The sequence below is a fragment of the Crocodylus siamensis genome, chromosome 9 (assembly GCF_052110815.1).
Source record: "Crocodylus siamensis isolate JL-2025a chromosome 9, ASM5211081v1, whole genome shotgun sequence".
Classification (NCBI taxonomy): domain Eukaryota; kingdom Metazoa; phylum Chordata; order Crocodylia; family Crocodylidae; genus Crocodylus; species Crocodylus siamensis.
Genome location: NC_143403.1, coordinates 5,856,858 through 5,876,769, shown reverse-complemented (window position 1 = coordinate 5,876,769; position 19,912 = coordinate 5,856,858). Strand labels below are relative to the sequence as shown.

The 19,912-nt window shown below is 43.7% G+C and overlaps 1 protein-coding gene across 1 annotated transcript in view; it reads right to left on the bottom strand.

Annotated features, from left to right (window-relative positions):
- The window catches only part of MLYCD (malonyl-CoA decarboxylase), a 41,409-nt gene extending 30,863 nt beyond the window's left edge, over positions 1 to 10,546 (bottom strand). Inside the window, exon 1 of the mRNA XM_090061977.1 lies at positions 10,033 to 10,546. Within this exon, the coding sequence (XP_089918103.1) occupies positions 10,033 to 10,521 (489 nt within the window). The 5' untranslated portion in view covers positions 10,522 to 10,546. The remainder of the gene's footprint in view (positions 1 to 10,032) is intronic.
- Between the last annotated feature and the right edge of the window lie 9,366 nt (positions 10,547 to 19,912).

Genomic DNA, 19,912 nt, shown 5'->3' with positions numbered 1-19,912 from the left:
TTATATCTGCACACTAATTAGCAGGGCTGTACAAAACATTTTTCTCTAAAGGCAAACAAAGGACTGAGAAATAAACACAGAAGAGAAATTAAGTGAAGTTTATCTCAAACAGCACTCTAGTTAATGCAATCCTCACCAGTTGTAGCAAGTCCTTGCCACCTCCAGACCTGCCATGGCTACAGCCTCCACAGCCGCTGCCCCAGGTGCCCTGTGCCAGATCTAGTCTGGGGTCCCAGGTAGGTTTGCCTCCCCTCGTTTGCACAACACATGAAGTTGTATTTATCATCAGGTTAGATACTGCATTTCTGAATTTGGGTACTCATTGAGTTTCCACATTATTTAACCTTCACTTTAATAGAAGGAAGTTGCTGTTTGCCTTTGACAGGCCTTTTTAAGTGATCAAATTTCACTCCAATATTTATTTCTGCAAGGAAAAGTGCTGGAAACTCATTAGGAAAAAACTGTAAGCCTACAACAGGTATCTTCCACCTGACTGTAAGTTAAAGCAATGCTGCATACTAGATCACTATTTAATATCTTACTTTTTGAAATTATCCATATATCGGTCTCTAAAAAATGAGTCTACATTTTTTAATCATATACATCTCCATAGTTTTGCTATAAAACAAAAAAGATCAGATTTGATCTTTGGGCCAGCCCTTTATTTGGGGGCCTGGGATCAGGTATCCTTGCTGGAATTAATTTTTGTACGCTAAATAAACTTCTACCTCTGCTTTCCTGGTGACTTGCTAGTTTTGCAGGTAGGTAAGTTTACAGGCAATACAGTATGAAATGGCAGTAGTTAAAATTCTGTATAAGGCAATCGAGCCATCAGTTTGGGATAACTGTGCCAGAAGGGAGGGTACAGTAGTACCTGAAAGTTTGGTATACACACACAGATCAGCTGCATTCATCAGCTTTACAGTAAAAAATGGAGGACTTTTCTGAAGCAATTACTGCTAGCAATGGAGTCTGTGCAAAATTCAGATTCCATTGGTGAGAAGAACAGATGCATTTTTTCTTACCAGCTAAGCTCTCCCACTACCTAGTTAACCACAATCTACAAATTTTTTTCCTTAATTTCTTGCATGCTTTTGTTGCTCTGTATTTAGACCATAAGTACCATTTACAGTCCAACAGGAATTCACTGAAACCAAGGTATTTTCAAGTGACCCTGGTCATCTCTTCCACTTGCATCCAGACTATTCTGGTAATCTGGTCCATAAAATGTTTGGTTTTGTCCGATGTGTGATAGATATTGTTCATTAAACTTCCCTGACTCCACTTTTGTAAGTGTTAATTTGCATCTGTAAAACTATTCTTTTATTTATTCTCTCCCTGAAGTATTTCACACTATGGAATTGGGAAATGCACTAACAGAAAAATCTCTTTGCATGCTGGAGAATTAAGAATAAGGAACACTCCAGAGATTTTAAACAAAAGCAAGATCCCAGCAGAAGACAGTAATGTATTCTGAAAGTCTCTTTTGGAACCAAGGGTATCTATCTTTTTTCTACAATTCCCCAGCCCTGCAAATACACACATAAAAAGAAGTTCCCAGATTCATGTCTGTACTGTTTGGTTGTATACATTCTGAAAATGAAAAAAACAAAACCCAAAAAACAACAAACCAACTACAAGTGGGTGTCTGCATAAACTATGCTCTTCTGTTATCTCCATGGCCTACTTTTATAGTTACTACACTGGCATCTGAATTTTTCTACTGACAACACTTTAATGGAAAGAAACTTCAGGAAAACCAATTGAAGAAAAAGTCCCAGACGGTTTTTAAAAAGAATTTCTTCCTGCTCCCAATGCCAGAAAACATTTTTGTGTCCTCAAGGAGGCAGGGGGGTGGGGGAACCACACGTACAACAGCTCCTGCCAATTTAATCATCTACTGAACTTCTACTAGTAGATATACCTGAATAGAAACACTGCATCTTGGTCAGAAGTATTTTTCACCTTGTACAAATTCACAGGAAGACGTAGCATCTAGTCAGAGGAATCTACTCATTTTCCTTAGCCCAGGGGAAGCCAACCTGCAGCATGTGTGCACCTCAGGTGGCATGGGCAGCCTTTGTGTGGCATGCACCTGTTTGGGGAGCACAGTAAAGGAGACAGAAAGCAGAACAGCAGATCAGGCGTGTAGCACAGGGCAGGGAGCAGAAAGCAGATGGGGAAAAGAATTAAAATGGCACTCAGGAAGATATTGGGCTTATTTGTGGCACACCTGCCAAAGAGGTTGGCCCCCACTGCCCTGGCTTTCAGTCTTGATGCTGCTGTCTAAGCTGACCATACTATCCTCAGATACAAATTCATACTTACTTGCAAGATGTTCACACAGGGTATATCTACACAAGACACTTACTGTGCATTAGTCTAATAACACCATACAGTAAAGCGTCACAGCACAAACTGCTAATAACCTACTGCACAGTGTTATTTACTGCATATTAGCTTAGCATCACTAAATAATCATGTGACAGTGCTAATGCACAGTAACTCTAGGTACTGTGCATTTAGTTCATTATTAAGCAAGTACTAAACTAAATGTGCAGTATCTAAGGTTACAAGGGTGGGCAGACAAGAATAGGATGGGTTTCAACACAGACAAGTGCAAGGTGATGCACCTGGGGAGGAACAACCGGCACCATACCTACAGGTTAGGGAACTCCCCTCTTGTCAGCACGGAGGCGGAAAGGGATCTGGGGGTCATCATTGACTCCAAGATGAACATGGGCCGGCAGTGTGGGGAGGCAGTCAGGAAGGCCAGCTGCACCTTGGCATGCATCCACAGATGCATCTCAAGCAGATCCAAGGAGGTGATCCTCCCTCTCTATGCGGCACTGGTCAGGCCGCAGCTGGAGTATTGCGTCCAGTTCTGGGCGCCGCACTTCAAGAGGGATGTCGACAGCATGGAGAGGGTCCAGAGGAGGCCACTCGTATGATCAGGGGGCAGCAGGGCAGGCCCTATGAGGAGAGGCTACGGGACCTGAACCTGTTCAGCCTCCACAAGAGAAGGCTGAGGGGGATCTCGGGGCCTGTTATAAACTAGTCAGGGAGGATCAGCAGGCATTGGGGGAGTCACTGTTTCCCCGAGCACTGCCAGGAGTGACCAGGAATAACGGTCACAAGTGGCAGAGGGTAGGTTTAGGTTAGATATCAGGAGGCGCTACTTCACAGTCAGGGCGGCTAGGGTCTGGAACCAGCTTCCAAGAGAAGTGGTGCAGGCTCCTACCCTGGGGGTGTTTAAGAGGAGGTTAGATGAACATCTTGCTGGGGTCATTTGACCCCAGTATTCTTTTCTGCCATGGCAGGGGGTCGGACTAGATGATCTGCTCAGGTCCCTTCCAACCATAGAAACTATGAAACTATAGGTGCATTCCTGAATGTGTACCATTCCCCATTTAATTTCAGTGCACTACACTCCTTAATATTTATGGCTAAACTCTCTCTTTTTCCTGGAATGAAAGCTGGTACTATTCTACTAAATTTCTTGGCACGCTGTAAGAAATGTTTTGATACAGTCCTGCCAATTATACTCTACCTTGAGTCTATTAACAAACAGTCCATTACATTGAGAGGATGTAAACGTTCACGTCTCACTACACGAGAATACATATCATGTTGGCAGTGAAGCATTTATTGTAGTCATGATTCAATCATGATGCAACTGTAGTAGAAATAAACCTTAAATGATTTTTATCCTTCTGTTTAAAAAAGCAAAACATGCAGAGATGGATACAATGCAAAGGCTACCATATTTAGTTCTAGTTCTGCAGAATACAGAAATCACCCGGATTTTTAAACGTATAGCCTTCCCTTAATTGAAGCATGGGTACAAATAGTGACAGGAGGAGCATTATTTAAATTAGGTGCAGAAACAAGATCCCTAGTTATTAGAACAATCTTGGCACTGTATTCTTTTTGAGGATTAGAGAATTACTCAAAAGATACTAAATTGTTTTATTTCCATTAGGAACAAACAAAAACCCCTTAGAGCCAACCTGCTGACTGGCTGCTTGTCCCACAGTTCCTCTCCAAGAATCACACGTGCTTCCCAACACTCACTTTTGTAATACCACTTTAAAACTATACACACACTTTGGATGAAGCACCAACATCGGGAAGTGACCAAAACTGTTTGGGCATGGGAAAAATTCCTGTGGATTAAGTTCTTCCTTCACACATGCCACTTATTAATATCTGGGTGCTCTTTGCCTTTTAGATAGGATAATGGTCTTAGGTGGCTAGCTCTCACCCCATATTAGAAAACTGAATTTACAGTCAGGCAGTAGTTCCATGAATTAACATGGAAGGAGCAAGTTCAATATGAAAGCAAGAAAATGTTAATTTGAGTGTCACTACCTGCAAAACGATAGGCTGTTCTGTTTGCTCTGTTTTACTGAAGACCACACGATACCTGTGCTAAAGGGAGAACATAAACATTGATTTACAGACAAGGTTCTTTGGGTAAATCCAATATTTTTTATTAAACCAACTCAAATAGTTGGAAAAAATCTTCTTTGTAAGCTTTTGGATACAATTACACTTCGTCAGGCACAGGAAGCATCTGCAGATGGTCTGTGCTCTTCCTGGATGGCGTAGCAAAGCAGCCAGAGGCCAATATGTATGCAAGAAAGCCAGTCAGTTAAAATGTAAATTGTGTTGGTCAATAGGTGAGAGACAGGTGGAGTGGGATGGAAATGGGAATGAATATAGCTGTAGTCAAAGGATAAGAGACAGGGGGTTGGATGTGGGGGGGTGGATTTGACATTTATAATTTCTCCCTTTTCTTTATTAACTACATTCTAAACTGGAAATAGTTTGAACCTTTTTTTTTTTTTTTGGAAAAAACCCACCAAACAAAGACATCTAGTTTTTGGAAAGTTTCATTCACTTACAGCACAAATGTGCTACCTACGGCAGAAACTGAAAGAACAGAAGTGTTGCATGCTATTTCATAATTCCATTTTCTTTCTGCCTACCTTTATTGCAGAAGAGATCAATACAGATTGCATATTACAAAACAGAGTTGTGTGACCGCACTTCATAACTGATTACAAACAAGAATGCGTCTCGTCTATCTCCGATTGCCATGCTCCATAACTGATTATAAATGAGCAAGAATGCATCTTATACAAAAATATTCAAGGGAACTAGAAGATATCCAACTCAACAAGATTTGCAGTCAAAGTCAAGCCAAGGTAATTTTGCTTTAACAGTGATAATATCACAAGTTGAATTAGGAAACCCTATAATGGAACTCTCTCTACAGAACTGACGGAGGCAATGCACAGTTCAACGGTGCCAAAATCATTCTCCTGAAGAAAGGATGTCAACAGCCTAGAAGTAGTAGACATGCACTCCATCCATTAAAAATAAAAGCACATCAAGAGACTTTATAAGCATCTTCTGCTCTCTTGCTAGTTTTAATGAGCTCCTTGTCATGACAGATCACTAAACTGAGAAGCTTAGCTGGGAAATAAATATTGTAAAAATAAGGATTATAGTGCTGGCATGTGAAAAATGCAGTAAAAATTCCATTAATTGTTGAGAAACATGAATACAGGATCACAACTGAAAACAGCCAAGCCATCAATTGTAGAAAAAAATCAGATGTTCTCATAGGGGGAACCCACAATAAATTCATACAAGGAAGACACTTGCCAGTCTGCAAGAAGTCAACAAAATACATGTTTAAATAGCCCATGTTTCTTACTTTGATACTAAAAAGGATTACCAGAACTGTAAGATAAAACCACTAGTTTTAATAGGCAGTTATCAGGGTATCTTTGAAATGCATTTATGGAGCATTAAAACAAATGAGTTAAGTAAACTGCTGGAGTCGTGTGTTTTGTTGATGATGACATACTAGAATGAAAATACTGGGAAATTCATAAAATGTTAAAACCGTATTAGAATTTATACTTGTTTTAGGATACGTCAAATACCTCAGAGACATGTCCCATGCAAAGAGTCACTGGAATTTCACATACTACCATGCATTTACTTCTCAAATCTCCAGGTTTGTGACCTTGCAAGCTAAAAGCAATCAGACTTATTCTTAAGGATGCATTTAGAACGCATACAGACCGCACTCTAGGCATCAGCCTCCTCATCCAGTTACTCATCCATCAAACTCCTCTCTTTACTATTATTTTTCTCTGGAAGATTAGTAAGTATATTAAAGGAATAACTTGGAATAAATAGTCTTTAGTTCTCCCTGTACCTTTTAGCTGAATAAATACATAATTCCAGAACTGGTTTGCCGTTGTGAACAAGTGAGCATAGCCAAAACTAAAATGCCAAATAGTTAAAAAGGTAATGTCTCTGTTTGTTTCTAGATTATAAAAAACTAACTGTCCAAAAGATGGACTCAAAACTTACCGAAAGGCCATAACCCTGGTGGTTTACATGCTATTTAATGACTGCAATATTTAAAACCCAATGTTATTACATCTGATACATTTGCAACTGGCCTAGAACTTTAGCAGTTAAACTGAACCAAAACCCACAGTATTATGTGCATAATGTTGAAACTAGCTGCTTCCAAAAAAAAAAAAAAGCCTAATATTCGTACAAGTTAAAGGGAATGAAAGACAAGATTCGCAAGTAAAAGCACTGTGATTTTGTGATGATAACGTAACGGAACACCTATGTGAGTGTGCCACCTTTCTAACAACCATTATTATCCAAGATCTGAATGACTTGAAAGACAATCTTTCACACAGACAGGCTTTTTCAATGAGACTTTATTCTAAAGGCAGTATTTTCCCCACTTCAAAGTGCCGCTTTGAAATGGATGTAGATGGTTTCTCTTATACTTTTCATAATAAGCAATGTGGTACTTTCTAGTCATTTCTTATTTTGATTTTTTTTAGATTGATAATTTGTGAAAAGAAGCTGCTTTTATTTAAGATAATGTGGAAACTGAATGTGCATTTGTGCTGTGACTCATGAGGAGTTCATTACTTACAACATCTCACTGGTTTCTTTGTTACTTCAATAAGGCAAGTTAGTTCTGTTTACAAATAACATAATTTTCTTATATCAACCTTTTACCTCCAGTGATGGTTTTGTAAGTCAGGCAGGGTTCATCTTGCTTATCCTTGACAAGAAAACTCCAAACATCTTCCCAGCCAAAAAATTTCAGCCTTTGATGACACCGAGATACACCTATACATATGCAATGTCCTGATAACATCTTCACTGCTGTCCCTTCAATCCTACTATCTAAAATCTCTTAATGCCTTGAGTAGCCACACCTCACTGGTGTGTACAACCCAGGGCCACATCAACACGTTACATTGTGCCATTTCCTCCCCTGCCCCACCTCATTCCTTCCTAACTTAGTACAATCTCTTTATTGTCCAAGAGTGCACCAATAAAGATTTTTTGGGCCAATACCGATGGCCAATTATTTCCAATATGTAGCCTGGTAGCATGGAGAGCAGTGTCCAGTTGTAAGTGTGGGAAGGCAGATCAAGCCCCCCACAGTGAAGGGGGGAGTGGAGCTGGAGCCGGGGCAGAGGCAGGTGCTGCACAGCCAGGGCGGAGCAAGAGACAGTACCGGTGGCTCATCCGGGAGCACGGGGCAGGCAGTTCCCACTGCTGTGTGCACCCCAGGGAAGGTATGGGGGGCATTTGCCCCCCTAGATCTGTGTGTGGGATGAGGGCAGGCTGCCTGCTGCATACTCAGGGCCAGGGGCTGTGCCAGGCTCTTCCCAGTGGGGGCTGGGCCCAGGCCAGGCAGCTGCGCTGAAAGGAAGGTTATCAGGGGGAAGTGGTTATTTTGGGGGAGCTACAGCCACCCTAAAATTTGCTATCACCCCCATAGCCCACCCCAAGCACAGCCCCACACCGGGAAGAGCCCGGCGCTGCCCTTGGCCGAGTGCACAGCCCACCCTTGCCCCAGACAATTGCGGGGGGGGCACTTGCTCCCCATGCCTCCCCTGGCGTGTGTGCATGCGTCAAACCCCTCCCCACTCCTGCCCTCCCCTGCATGCATGTGGCATTTAACAGCAACATTATTTATCAGCCGCATCAGCCAAAAAAAGAAGATTGCTGATAATGTGAATTTTCCTTTTATCAGTGCCGATAGGCTATGGAACGGCATCCATATTATCTATGCATCTATATTATTTGTCTCCACTGCACATCACAAGGGCTTTGTTTCCCCAAAGACATCCTGCTTCATTGATGTCATTGCTCACTCTTGTTCTGGCATCATGCTAAACGCTATCACTGCTACACCACGCTCTGGAACCACGGCATCATCTCCCCTTGCTGACTGTGCTTTCTGATAATGAAATCTTGGCTACAATCACTTCCCCAGTTACACTACTTTATGCCATGCCAAGTCAACTTCTTCCACTCTTATAACACAATTTATTGCACGTCAAAGCAAAGGCAACACTAACGGCATTCCTCCCTTGTCACCAAATGCTGCATTATCATGTGGCTCAGCAAGAGCATATCCTGCATCTGAGTGTGAGAGAGCCCTCGTGCATGTGTGCATGTGTGTGTGAATGCAGAAAGTGACCTCTGAGGCCCCTTCCAACGCTATGCTTGTTATAAACCCATTGCTATGTCCTACTCGCTTCTCTGCACCTCTCACACCCAACTGCTGGCATAGCCAGGCCAGTCTCCTCCCCTCTTCCACACCCAAGTGCATGGGCAACATGACACCACCTTCCCTGCACCAGCCCACTAGGATCAGCAGCAGCATCACTTCAGGAAGCACCTTCTATCAGTCAGCACATGCACCTGCACCCCACTAGGAGACACAGAAGCCTCTCTTCTTGCCCCCCCCCACAGCACCTGTGTGTCCCCTTACACATGCAACCGATCCTACTCCCCATGACCTGAAACGCCCCAGTACCCATTACCCCTCCTTACCATGATGTGTTGCCCCTCCTGCCATCACCCTGGCCAGGGCCACCCAGCACCTTTGAGCCCCACTTCTTGGATGTGCAGTCAGTCCCCATCCCCATGAACAGAGCCCCCTCAGAACCCATAGGGCCCCCCTTCATCTTGATGTGCAGCCCCTCTCCTCCCCTCCACAGCCTGGGCCCTCCAGTACCCACAGGCCCTGCTTTCTCTCCATGTGTTGCCCCTCCCAACCCCACCTATGGCAACCCCACCCCCAATGCAAGTGGCTCCTCCTCTTGACCTGTGGCCCTTCTTCCCTCATAGCCCTGCCCCTACAACACCCATTGGCTCCCTTCCCTCCAGAGGCCCCTTCCCCAATGCACCCATTGGCCCCTCTTCCCTTGCCCTAAGGCCCACCCCCTCAGAACCCCGCCCCCAACACCTACTGGTCCTCCAGCTTCAGCTCCACCCTAATCACCCATTGGCTCCCCTTCCTTTGCCCAGAGGCATGCCCCTACACCCATTGGCTCCCTGTCCCTTGACATGAGGCCCCTCCCTCAGCCCCAGCCACATCACCCATTGGCTTCCCTTCCCTTGCCCTGAGGCCCTGCCCCTACACTGGGGCAGGCAATTATTGCGAGCAGAGGGCCACATGACAGGCAGCTAGGAACAGATAAATATTAATTTTCTAAATTTTTAGGGGCCATGTAGGCTAGATAGAATGGCCACCCCTGCCCTACACCCATTGTCTCCCTGTCCCCTGACATGAGGCCCCTGGCTGAGCCCCGCCCCCTACACCCATTGGCTTCCCTCCCTTGCCCTGAGTCCTTCCCCCTACACCTCCCTTCCCTGAGTCCATCTTCCATACCCATTGGCTCCCTCTCCCTTGACATCATGCCTTGCCTCAATCACCCATTGGCTCTCCTTCCCTGCCTTGAGGCTACACCAACTGCTTTCCCCTCCCTTGCCCCAAGTCCCGCCCCCTACACCCATTGGTTCTCTGTCCCTTGACATCATGATGCCCCGCCCTCAATCACCCGTTGGCACATCTTTCCCTTCCCAAGCCCCGCCCCCTACACCCACTGGCTCTGACCCTTGACATGATGCCCCACCCCCTCCCCCATTGGCTGCCCTTCCCTTTACGTTGCCCCGCACCTTGACGTGCGGCCCATCTGCCTCCCTTGACGCCAGCGCCTGCAGCAGGTCGGCCCGCAACTGCACGAGGAAGCGGAGGCCGCCGTCAAGCCGGGCCAGGCCACGGAAGAGGCCGCGGTAGCGAGGCCGCAGGGCGTAGCGCAGCCGGGCCTGGGCCTGCAGCACGGCGCCGGACTCGCGCCGCCGCTCGTGGGCCTCCAGCAGCTGCGTGCTGCCCTCCGCCACCCGCGCCGGGTCCGCGCCGAAGTCGCGCGCCAGCCCCGCCAGGAGCTCGGCCCGGGGCGCGCCTGGCCCCAGCTCGCGGTAGAAGCGCGCGAACTCCGCGGCCCGCGCCTCGCCCGCAGCCTCCGGCTCCCGGGCCCCGAAGGGCGGCAGCGGCGGAGCCGCGCGCTCCAGCACCCGCCACAGCTCCTCCCGGCCCGCCATGGCCCGGCGCGGCAGCGCCCATATCCACACCCACCGGCCCAGCGGCAGGCCCCAGCGCCTCATGGCGGCTGGCTCCTCAGCCGACGCAAACAAAGCGACGGATTGGCTGGCGCGGCAGACGGGCGGCGCCGGCGGCCAATCGGAGGGCGGGGTGGGCGGGGCGCCAGCTTGAGTGCAGGGGCGGTCGTTGGAGCACGTGGCCTAGCCGATGCGGCCCGGCCCCCACCTCGAGCCCCAAGTTTCGGGGGCCTGGGTTGGAGTTCGCCTGCGGGGTGAGGAGCTGCTGCCCTTTGGTTTCCTTTGTGGGGCTTGCGCCTCCGGCGTGGTGTTACATGTCGCACCGTTCGCTGGGAATTTTGCAATTGAAACAAGCCACGTGTGCCGAGCTGTTATCGGACTAGTCGCGGGTGAATTGTACCATCAGTCGCAGGTAAAGTTATTGCACTAGTCATGGGTGAATCGCACCATCAGTCACATGTCCAAAGCCATTATGACACTAGTGAGTGAATATCACCATAAGCCATGCGTGCAAAGTTGCTATTACGCTAGTCGTGGGTGAGTTGGACCATCAGCCATGTGTTCAGAGTTATCACAATAGTCATGCGTGAATCAGGTCATCAGCTGCACGTGCCAGGCTGTTATCACACTTCACAGGTGAATCGTGCAATAAGTTCAGCCTGGCCCTATGGACAAAGTCATTATCGCACTGTAAAAAGGATGCTCGAACTTGAAATAAAAACCTTTCTTCCTCATTCGTGTCCTTGTGACGGATTTAGCAGAATTCATGGATTTTTGTTATCTGACAGGGCTGCACTGTGATCATGCCTGCTCTGGACTTGAACTTGCCAACCGTTAGGCTGCCAATGCCCCTGCTACACCAGCCCCCTAAAAAGAACTGGCTATAAAGTTAGTGCTTAAAAACTTGTAACCACTAAAGCTGGTGTTGTATCCTGTTTTCATATGAACTTGTAGCAGGGCCCCGGGAGGCTCTGGTCAGGGTGGAACCCACACACGTGTAGGGCCGTCTTCCTTTCGCTCTTCCACTCACGTCTCTAGGAATAGTTTCTCCGGTTGGTGTCCACAGGCTCCCTCGACTTGTTCAAGGGGTGTTGGCCAGCATGGTTTGCTCAATGCTCTCTTCTAGATCCCTTGTTATTAACCTGTGACCTTGCTCCCTTCCCAGTTTTCTTCTCTATTTATTCCGAAAAATTAGTTGATGTCCCCAGAGCCTCTCTTATTAAGGGAGGTTTATAGTTTCTTGGTGGGCACTGGGCCACAATTTCCCTTTGGCATGTCAAATAGACTGATCTGGGTTTATTTAAGGGGGAAAAGGCACACTTGGAAAAAAAATAAAACCAGGCACGTGGGCAATTAGTGGTATTGAACCACAAATGTTTTCAGGGTTGAGTTTCACAAGCAGCATTGGAGAGCACAGGATTGGCCTCCAAGGGCCCTGCAAGACGTTCTCATAAAAATGGGCTAAAAAACAGTTATAGAGTTGTTATACATTTTCAAATACAGGCAGTCCTTGGACTTTACAGCACAATTGGTTCTTGAAAGTGGCGTCTTAAGTCTAAATGTTGTAACTCAGAACCAGTTTCCCCATAGGAAACAATATCATAAATAGGGGATTGGTTCCTGAACCAAGGCCTGATACCCTGTTTTCACCAAAAATAACCCAGAATTTTGTACTCAATCAATTATAGATGAGTAATCTAGCTACATTAATGTATTTATATTGTAAATAGCAATCATATGGATTTGGAAGAACTTCTTTGGGTGACTTTGCTGAACTACCCCTTTTTGAAGGGCTCCTGGTTAGACTTTCTGAAGGGCTCTTGGGTAGAGTCTTCTCAGGAGTCTCAGCTGCAGGTTTTTCTGGAGTAGTGTCTGCTTTCTTTAAGAAAGCGTCCAATAAAGTTTGGACAGATGTTCTCCAGAGAGGTGGGCAATGCAGCAATCTTGTTCGGTGGCGTGGCATGGCGTGGCGCTGCATCGGATCAAGCGTAAAGTCGAAACCAACATCAGAAAGTTGAGACAGGGTGTCCAGTTATAAATGTAAATGCACAACGTTGTAACTCGAAACCTTGTAAGTCAAGGACTGCCTGTACTAACTTTATAATTTTTTATAGCTGCATAGTCATTTTTCTTCTGTGAGAATTAATTTGCATGTGTGGCCGGTCTAAATGTATTGTGCACTTCACCAGTTCATTGCGTAATATATGCAGTGTGTAGTAGGGGCCTCAGTTGCCACATTCTGCTGTTGCACTGAGTTGTTCCACAAGAACCTTCCTGCCTCCTTAACTGGAGTTCCAGTGGGATGGACCTGATTGCCCAGCTAATTGCATCTGGTTAGACTCAAAGCAGCAATTTTCAACCAGGGTACTGCGGCACCCTAGGGTGCCTTGAGAACCCTGCAGGGTTAATGCTGCTAGGTGTGCAAATGTAAGTCACAAGATAAACCCAGAGACTTCAAATAGGACTCTACAATGCAATAAAATTCTGCCCTGTGGTGGTCTTTCTGAGTTCTTTGCAGGAGAAACATTGCTCTATTATTTTTTGTGCCGTCAAAAATAAGGGAGGACCAAGAGATGGCGTTTTCCATGGGTTGCCTCGATTCTAACAGGAAGTACCTTGAGTTTAGGAAGGTTGAGAACCATTGCCTTAGATTCAAGAGCAACATAATTCAGTGTTGGAACAAATTTTGAGACTCTAGAAAACTTCCTTGCTATGTTATTTTTTACTCCCCTCTCCCCCCATTTTTCCTATGAGATGCTCATGAATTTGCATTCTCATGCATAGGATGCTGCAGGTACATGCACATAGCTATTTCGTATAGTTTCAGTAAAACGGATGTAGGGGAAGTGTCTTATCCAGACATATTTCATAGACTGCTACAAATGCCAGTTTCTTTTGGTATCAGAGTCACAGATGACAATGCCTCTGTTAGACATTTGACATGTTTTTTTGATGGCATCTTCTAATTTTAACCATTTCCCCTCCCCCTCGCTCCTTGCTGCCCAAATGTACGGTGGTAATCAAAATCAATGCCAGTCTTCAAAGTCAATTTAATTGTAAATATAGGGGCAAAATCCCAAATTACTAACCACTACCTCATGAGGATTGAACGCTAAAAAGGATCACAGCAATGGGTTTTTTAAGCCACCATTACTAGCTTGTTAACAGGCACTTCTCTAAAAGAATAACAACGTTCTCATACAGCCTTGAATTTAAGAGCCACTGATGCAGTCGTGTTTGATTGTCAGGAGGTCAGATTTGGTATTGTCAGTTTATAGCATTTGTCACAATTGGCGTTTTAGAGTTGCCCATAGGCAGGCTAAGGAATGGATGAGCTTTGGAGAGTGAATTACTCCCTACTTTAGCTGCAGCTCTTGTAGGGCCTAGGCCATCCCTGAGACATGCGGCAGGCCTATGCTTGTACCTGCTCTGCTGATAAAGACCAATCTTACAGTTTCAAGGGGCGTTAAAAGAAATTGGCACCTTTCACTAGCACTTAAAAAGCTACTTTCTAACTTTGAAAGGAAAAAAAAGAGCTTCCAATAGCAACGTGCTGTAACAATGCTGGATGGACAAGGGTTTTTCCAGCTGCAGTGATGCCGAAAAAGGGAATTTTCTTTCGTATTTTTTTCTAGATGATGTCACAACAACCCTTCAGCTTCCTGCTCTGCTTGCAAGGACTATGATCATGTTAAAAAAACCCAACCTATTCTACAAGTGATGTTGTAACCATAGTCCAGAAATTATGCAAGAGGCAAGGATTTCTTAGGGTGATCTTTTTTATTGGACCACCTATGTGTTTGGCATAAAGATAGATGAGCTTTCAGATTCAAGACACAGAGGCCCTGATCTTGCAAATGCATGCCCAAAGCATGCATCCCAGTACCTCCCAAGCCTAGCAGTTGGGAGAGCTAGCATGGTTAACACATGCTGGTTTTTGTAGTCAGTGGCAAACAAGGGAGGAAAGTAGTACGGCATCCAACATACTGCATTTTACACCCAGGCTTAAATGACCATGTACCCTTTTCCAGCCAGGCCACTGAAGGTATGGGGTAGCTTTGACACATTCACAGCTCAAACTCACAGATTCACAGAAGTTTAGGGCTGGAAGGGATCTTGTGCGACCATTGGGTCCAGCCCCCCTGCTCTGGGCAGGAAAGATTGTGGGGGTCAAATAACCCCAGCAAGGGGTGCATCCAGTCTCCTTTTGAAGATCTCCAGGGTAGGTGCCTGCCCCGGCCCTGCTGGGAGTCTATTCCAGAGTCTGGTCACACAAACCATGACAAAGTTTTTCCTTATATCCAGTCTGAGTTATATACGTGGCTTTGGAGCTATGGTAAGACAGTTTAACCATTCTGCAGCTACATCCCTTCCTGAAACTGGACTAGCCTCAGTTCCTGGCTGCAGGTGTAAGAACAGAGCAGTAAGATTGATGGTTTTATTTCCGGTAGGAGAGTAGAGCACATGCACAAGTGTAGGTCTTACGGACCAATCCTGCCCATTTATGATTCAGTGGTAAAGTTTCCAGTTGCTTCAGTAGTGCAGGAGTCACCTCTCGGTACACTAAACTCTCAGCATCTCCCAGAAGGGTTCAGCACTGCTTTACATTTCCTAAGTAAATATCTATTCTCCTTTTCTCAAATGGGTAGATATTTCAATCCATCTTTTGTCATTATACTCACAACAATACTTTGTTCCTCAAAGAAAAACAAACATATATATATATATGCCCACATGCATTGTTCATGAACAAATGCCATTGTTAAGTGAGATGAAAGCTTTCCAGGTAAAACAGATATGTGATTGTTTTCTCCCAGAAAAAAAAATAATGCCTCGCTTAAGTTGTTTCTTGATTTGAAAAATAAAATTACATCCCTTTCAGGGAACACTTGAGTTGGGGTTCAGGAGTTAGGTAAATAAATAGATCAGGAGGTCAAAAACTTCATTTTCTTTTAAATAAGGAGAAAACAAAATCATAAAACTCAGTATGAACAGAAATGTTTTTGACATTTAAAAAAATGAAATATTTCTAGTTTCTGAAAGCCTGAATACAGGAGGTTTCTTATTGCCTGAAAACCAGAAAATGAAAAAGACTGTAAGTACACTACGGTAACTAATTTTTACCAGTAAACTTTCAGCTAACAGCTAATTTTTAGTAGTAAAGTTTCAGTATCCAAGCAAAACATAAACTATAAATTATTGGACATCAGTCTGATTATTTATATTCTCTATTTTAATCATTTTAAATTTAAAGTAAGAAAAGAACTGTATATTTCAGTTCTCCCCCAGTATAACTGGTATAGCCACTTCGATGTTAATGAAACAGACTGTGACCCTAAGTTTGTTTTATCATTTCATGAGTAGTTGAGTCAATCTTAGGAAAAATAAATAAATAAAAAGAAATTTTAAAAAAGCCTAGATCATTTGAACCTTGTGGAGAACTCACAACCTGTATCCAAAGACATAAACCACTTGAAAGAAACAACAGTATGTCTCTATGGATTTATTGCTTAGTTGTTCTCCCATACCTCCTGCCTCTTTTCTTCCTTCTCCCTTTCCCTAGCTTTTTTATTGACATCACTCCTGTTTAATAGCCTGCTCTCTGCATGTTCTTTTTATGGTTTCTGAGGAAGAGAGCTGTAATTCACAAAATCTTATACATCTCTTATTCATTTAGTCTATAAGCTACACCTCTATATCCATGCTTGCTGCCAGTGCCTATCTTGAAAAGTAAAGCATAAGTATTGGTATAACCAGGGCCATATAAAAAGGATAAGCTCATACTCCCTTTGAAGCCACTTAAAGCACCACTTTCAGTAACTTCATTGGAAGCAAATCCGAACCTAATGTGTCTCATTAGGAAATAAGCCTTTAACTTTCTAAAGAAGACTATCAAGAGATATTACTTCATGCCAGCAGTAGGGGTAAGGGCAAGGGCTGCCATGATTTTGAGATACTGTTATACATTCATAAGCAGGCAATAACAGGAGTTTTCCAATTCAAAGCACACCTTTCAGAATAAAAGAAAATACTAAAAATGAAGTAATCGAACATATTAAGAAGGCCTTATGACTTACTGAATTGAGTACAGCCTTTTTCACTTTAGAATCAGTAACAAGGATAAGAGGTGATAAAAGTTTCCAGCTTTAGTGCTTGGTGAAAGTGGCAGCAGTGGTGTTTTCATGGTTACAGCACATTGGTAAATTCTGTTTTTAAGCTCTGAGCATGTTTGGTGATAGATTTTAAATGAGCCTGTAGGATAATTTTAGACAAAAAAGAGCTTTATTTTGAAGACTGAATAAATCTCCTAATGCATTATTGAAATAAACCTACACTGTAGTTATTTAGTGAAAAGCGGATTTTTTGTTTAGCTTCTGTAATGGTTCTTCAGATATTTAAACCCTTAAATTAGGGTTGTTAAAAGGGTGGGATTAAAGGTTGTTTTACTACAAATCCCAAAGCTTTTTGTTCTTTAAAATGAAATAAAGTAGTATGCTTGTAGCTGCAGCTAATGTTTAACTTTAAACTTAATTTAGGTGTGCATGATATTGTCAGGAGAGTTATTTAGCTCTTAACTACATAAGCCTTGTGTAGCTGTACTCAACCAAAATAGGCTAAATTCTTTGAATGTTAATTAAACAAAGGCTCAATTAATTTAATTTAGAACTTTGTTTAAGGATCATTGTGCCCATCCTTATGCGCATGGTTGTACAAATGCTAATGCATGTACTTAACTTTATTATGGTCAGTAATCCTGTGTGTGATTAAGCTAGGTATGTAAGTATTTTCGGAATTGGGCCCACTATTAGACTCTGAGCCTGTGGGTACTTAATTCTGTTACTCAAGTAGTTTCAGGAAAGCACCATTAAATAAGAATAATAATAATACTGCTCCCCTGAAATTAAGAAATAATATTTTTATTTTAGTTCATGGACAATAAATCTTTTTTGAGCATATTGACTAATGTGGCAGATTGGTTTAATTTAAATGATGTTTGATCATCTCTTTAGGTGCCCATAGTGCAAATGCTCTCTTGCTTTTCTTTCTTTTGAAGAGGTCCATTGACTTCATGGTGTTCTGTTTACAGGACTGGGGGTCTTAATAACTAAACTACTGCTAAGTGTTTTGGGCCTGTGTATCTATGTGACACCAATCATCATGGTAATTGTGGGCCATCAACAGATTTATAGAGCACAAATGATCTTCAGATGTCTAGCTTAGCCAAAGAAAGCATCTGATGGGCAAGTGCTTTTAATTCATTTAATCTTCTCTTTCTTATCACTCTTTTTGGTTTTTTTCTTTCTTTCTCCCTAAAATGGCTCTTCCTTTTCTTTTCTTATTTTTCCCTTCCTATGTGGCATATTTGTTGATGGTAGGTGGAGATGCACTCGGCAGTACATCCTGCATACTCTCTATCCTGTAGATGTCAATGTTAATGGGTAAAAAGATACACTAGAAAAGAAGCAGGGAAAAACTTTTGCAGGTTGTTGACTCCCATAATACTGGCTGGTTGGCAGCTTTTAAGATTTCTGTATGAAGCTAGCATTTTCCTTTGTACAAAGGTTAGTGTATGCATGGTACAGTATGATAGCAATTTGCCCTTTCCATTTGTTTATTTTCAGCCCACTCATCGCACTTTTTATCCTTAATTACTGAGCTAAGGTTTTGAAGGGCAGTAAGCTGTTGCGTTGGGCTAATTTTGTTTCCAAACACCAATTTTCAGTTGGGCTTCTACCGAGTCGGTAGACACCAGACTGAATATGATATTAGGTTCTGGAAGACTATCTTCAAATTCTCCTTTCCATAGTCAGGATTTTAAGGAGGGGATGTGAGGAGGGAAAGTTATGTCATGGGATGCATCCAGCTGTTAACTTCCATTGTAATCTGATGTGACTATCACAGAATATAAATGTAAACTGAACAACGGCTTTGATGTCTCGCCCACTTTTTATAGATACTGAGTTAAATTTGTCCCCATTATAGCTTAACTGAACTGAACTGAAATTTGGACTTCATTTCCACCCCGCCTTTCTCTTTCTCTCTCACCATGTTGGAGGAGCCAGGAGATTAATAGTTTAATAGAGTCTGGACAAAACTAAGAGTTTGCGAATTCTGTATCTGGGGGATAAGTGACCTGAAACCCTGGAAATCAAAGTTCTTTATTAAAGTAGAGGGCTGTTGTGGTGTAATTGGTTTCAGTACAGATTGTTACATTGTCCACTAATGACCTCAACATTGACCTGGATGAGCCAATCTCTCTTTCTGCCTACTTGAGATCAGGGTGATTTAGTTTCCATGGTTCAGCCTCAGGCCTTTGTGCTCCTGAGTGCATCTGTTCTGGAGAGTTTACCAAATTTTATAAGGAGTTAATATGTACTATAGACTTCTGTTTACTCCATAAACATTATTTCTTTTACAATTACTGTTTGGGTCTAAGTGGAGTGAATGCCCACTGGTTTTCTAAAATCCAATACAACTTTATTTTGTACAGTGGCATTTCATATATCTTAAAATGCTTAACAGATTTAAGAAGAGTAGTAAGAGACAAATTAAGAAGTGCATTGCACTAATAGTTTTTTTTTAGAAAACACAGAAACATATTTAAGTGGAAGTAATATGTTTGGAAAGTTTGACTTTCTTTTTTTCAACAGTGACTTTTTTATTTCAGCATCTTCAATTCGTGTTTTATATAACTAGCTAACAGAAGAAAAATAACTTTGAAAAAGGTCTGAAAAAGGAGCTGTTCTGTTGGCTACAGCAAAGATCTGTAGTTCACATCCTGAGCTTCCTTTGGATGTAAACTACATCCTTTGCAAGTATGGAAAGGTCCAAACCCTTTGGGTGCTAAGTTCATTGGGTGCCTCCATTTTTGGCTTGTTAAGATCTGTAGTGCCCAGACCTAAGCTGCTGAGCACACTAGGAAAAATCCAGCTCAAGCTTGTAGTAGGTACTAAGCTTCAGCCTAAATTCTGCTGTGATCTGAATTTCAACTGGGATATACCCAACTCCTTGATCCATTGGGACAGGGGTTTTTAACCTTTTTTAAGGAGCTGAGTACACTCGTGGCAGAGCGGGGATGGCGGGTGGATACAGAGCAGGGGGCGCTTGCACGTGGCAGCCACCACATGCGAGCTCCCCCCGCTGCGTCTGGCCAGCTGAGCAGTGCCGGTGTGGCCCACAGAGGTGAGCCATTGCCCTTGCCCCTCTCCAGACCTCCTCTTGGGAGGCAGCGGCATGGGGTGGTGGATGGCGGTGCTCAATCCTCGTCTGCCTGCACATACCCGCTGACCCCTTTCCAAATACCCCTGGAGTTATGCATACCCGCCGGGTTGACAACCCCTGCATTGGGATCACACCGCATGCCTAGCTTTCACTGATGACATTGAACTGAGTACTCAGTTCAGCACCTAGTCATTCTCATTCAAGAACAGAGCTG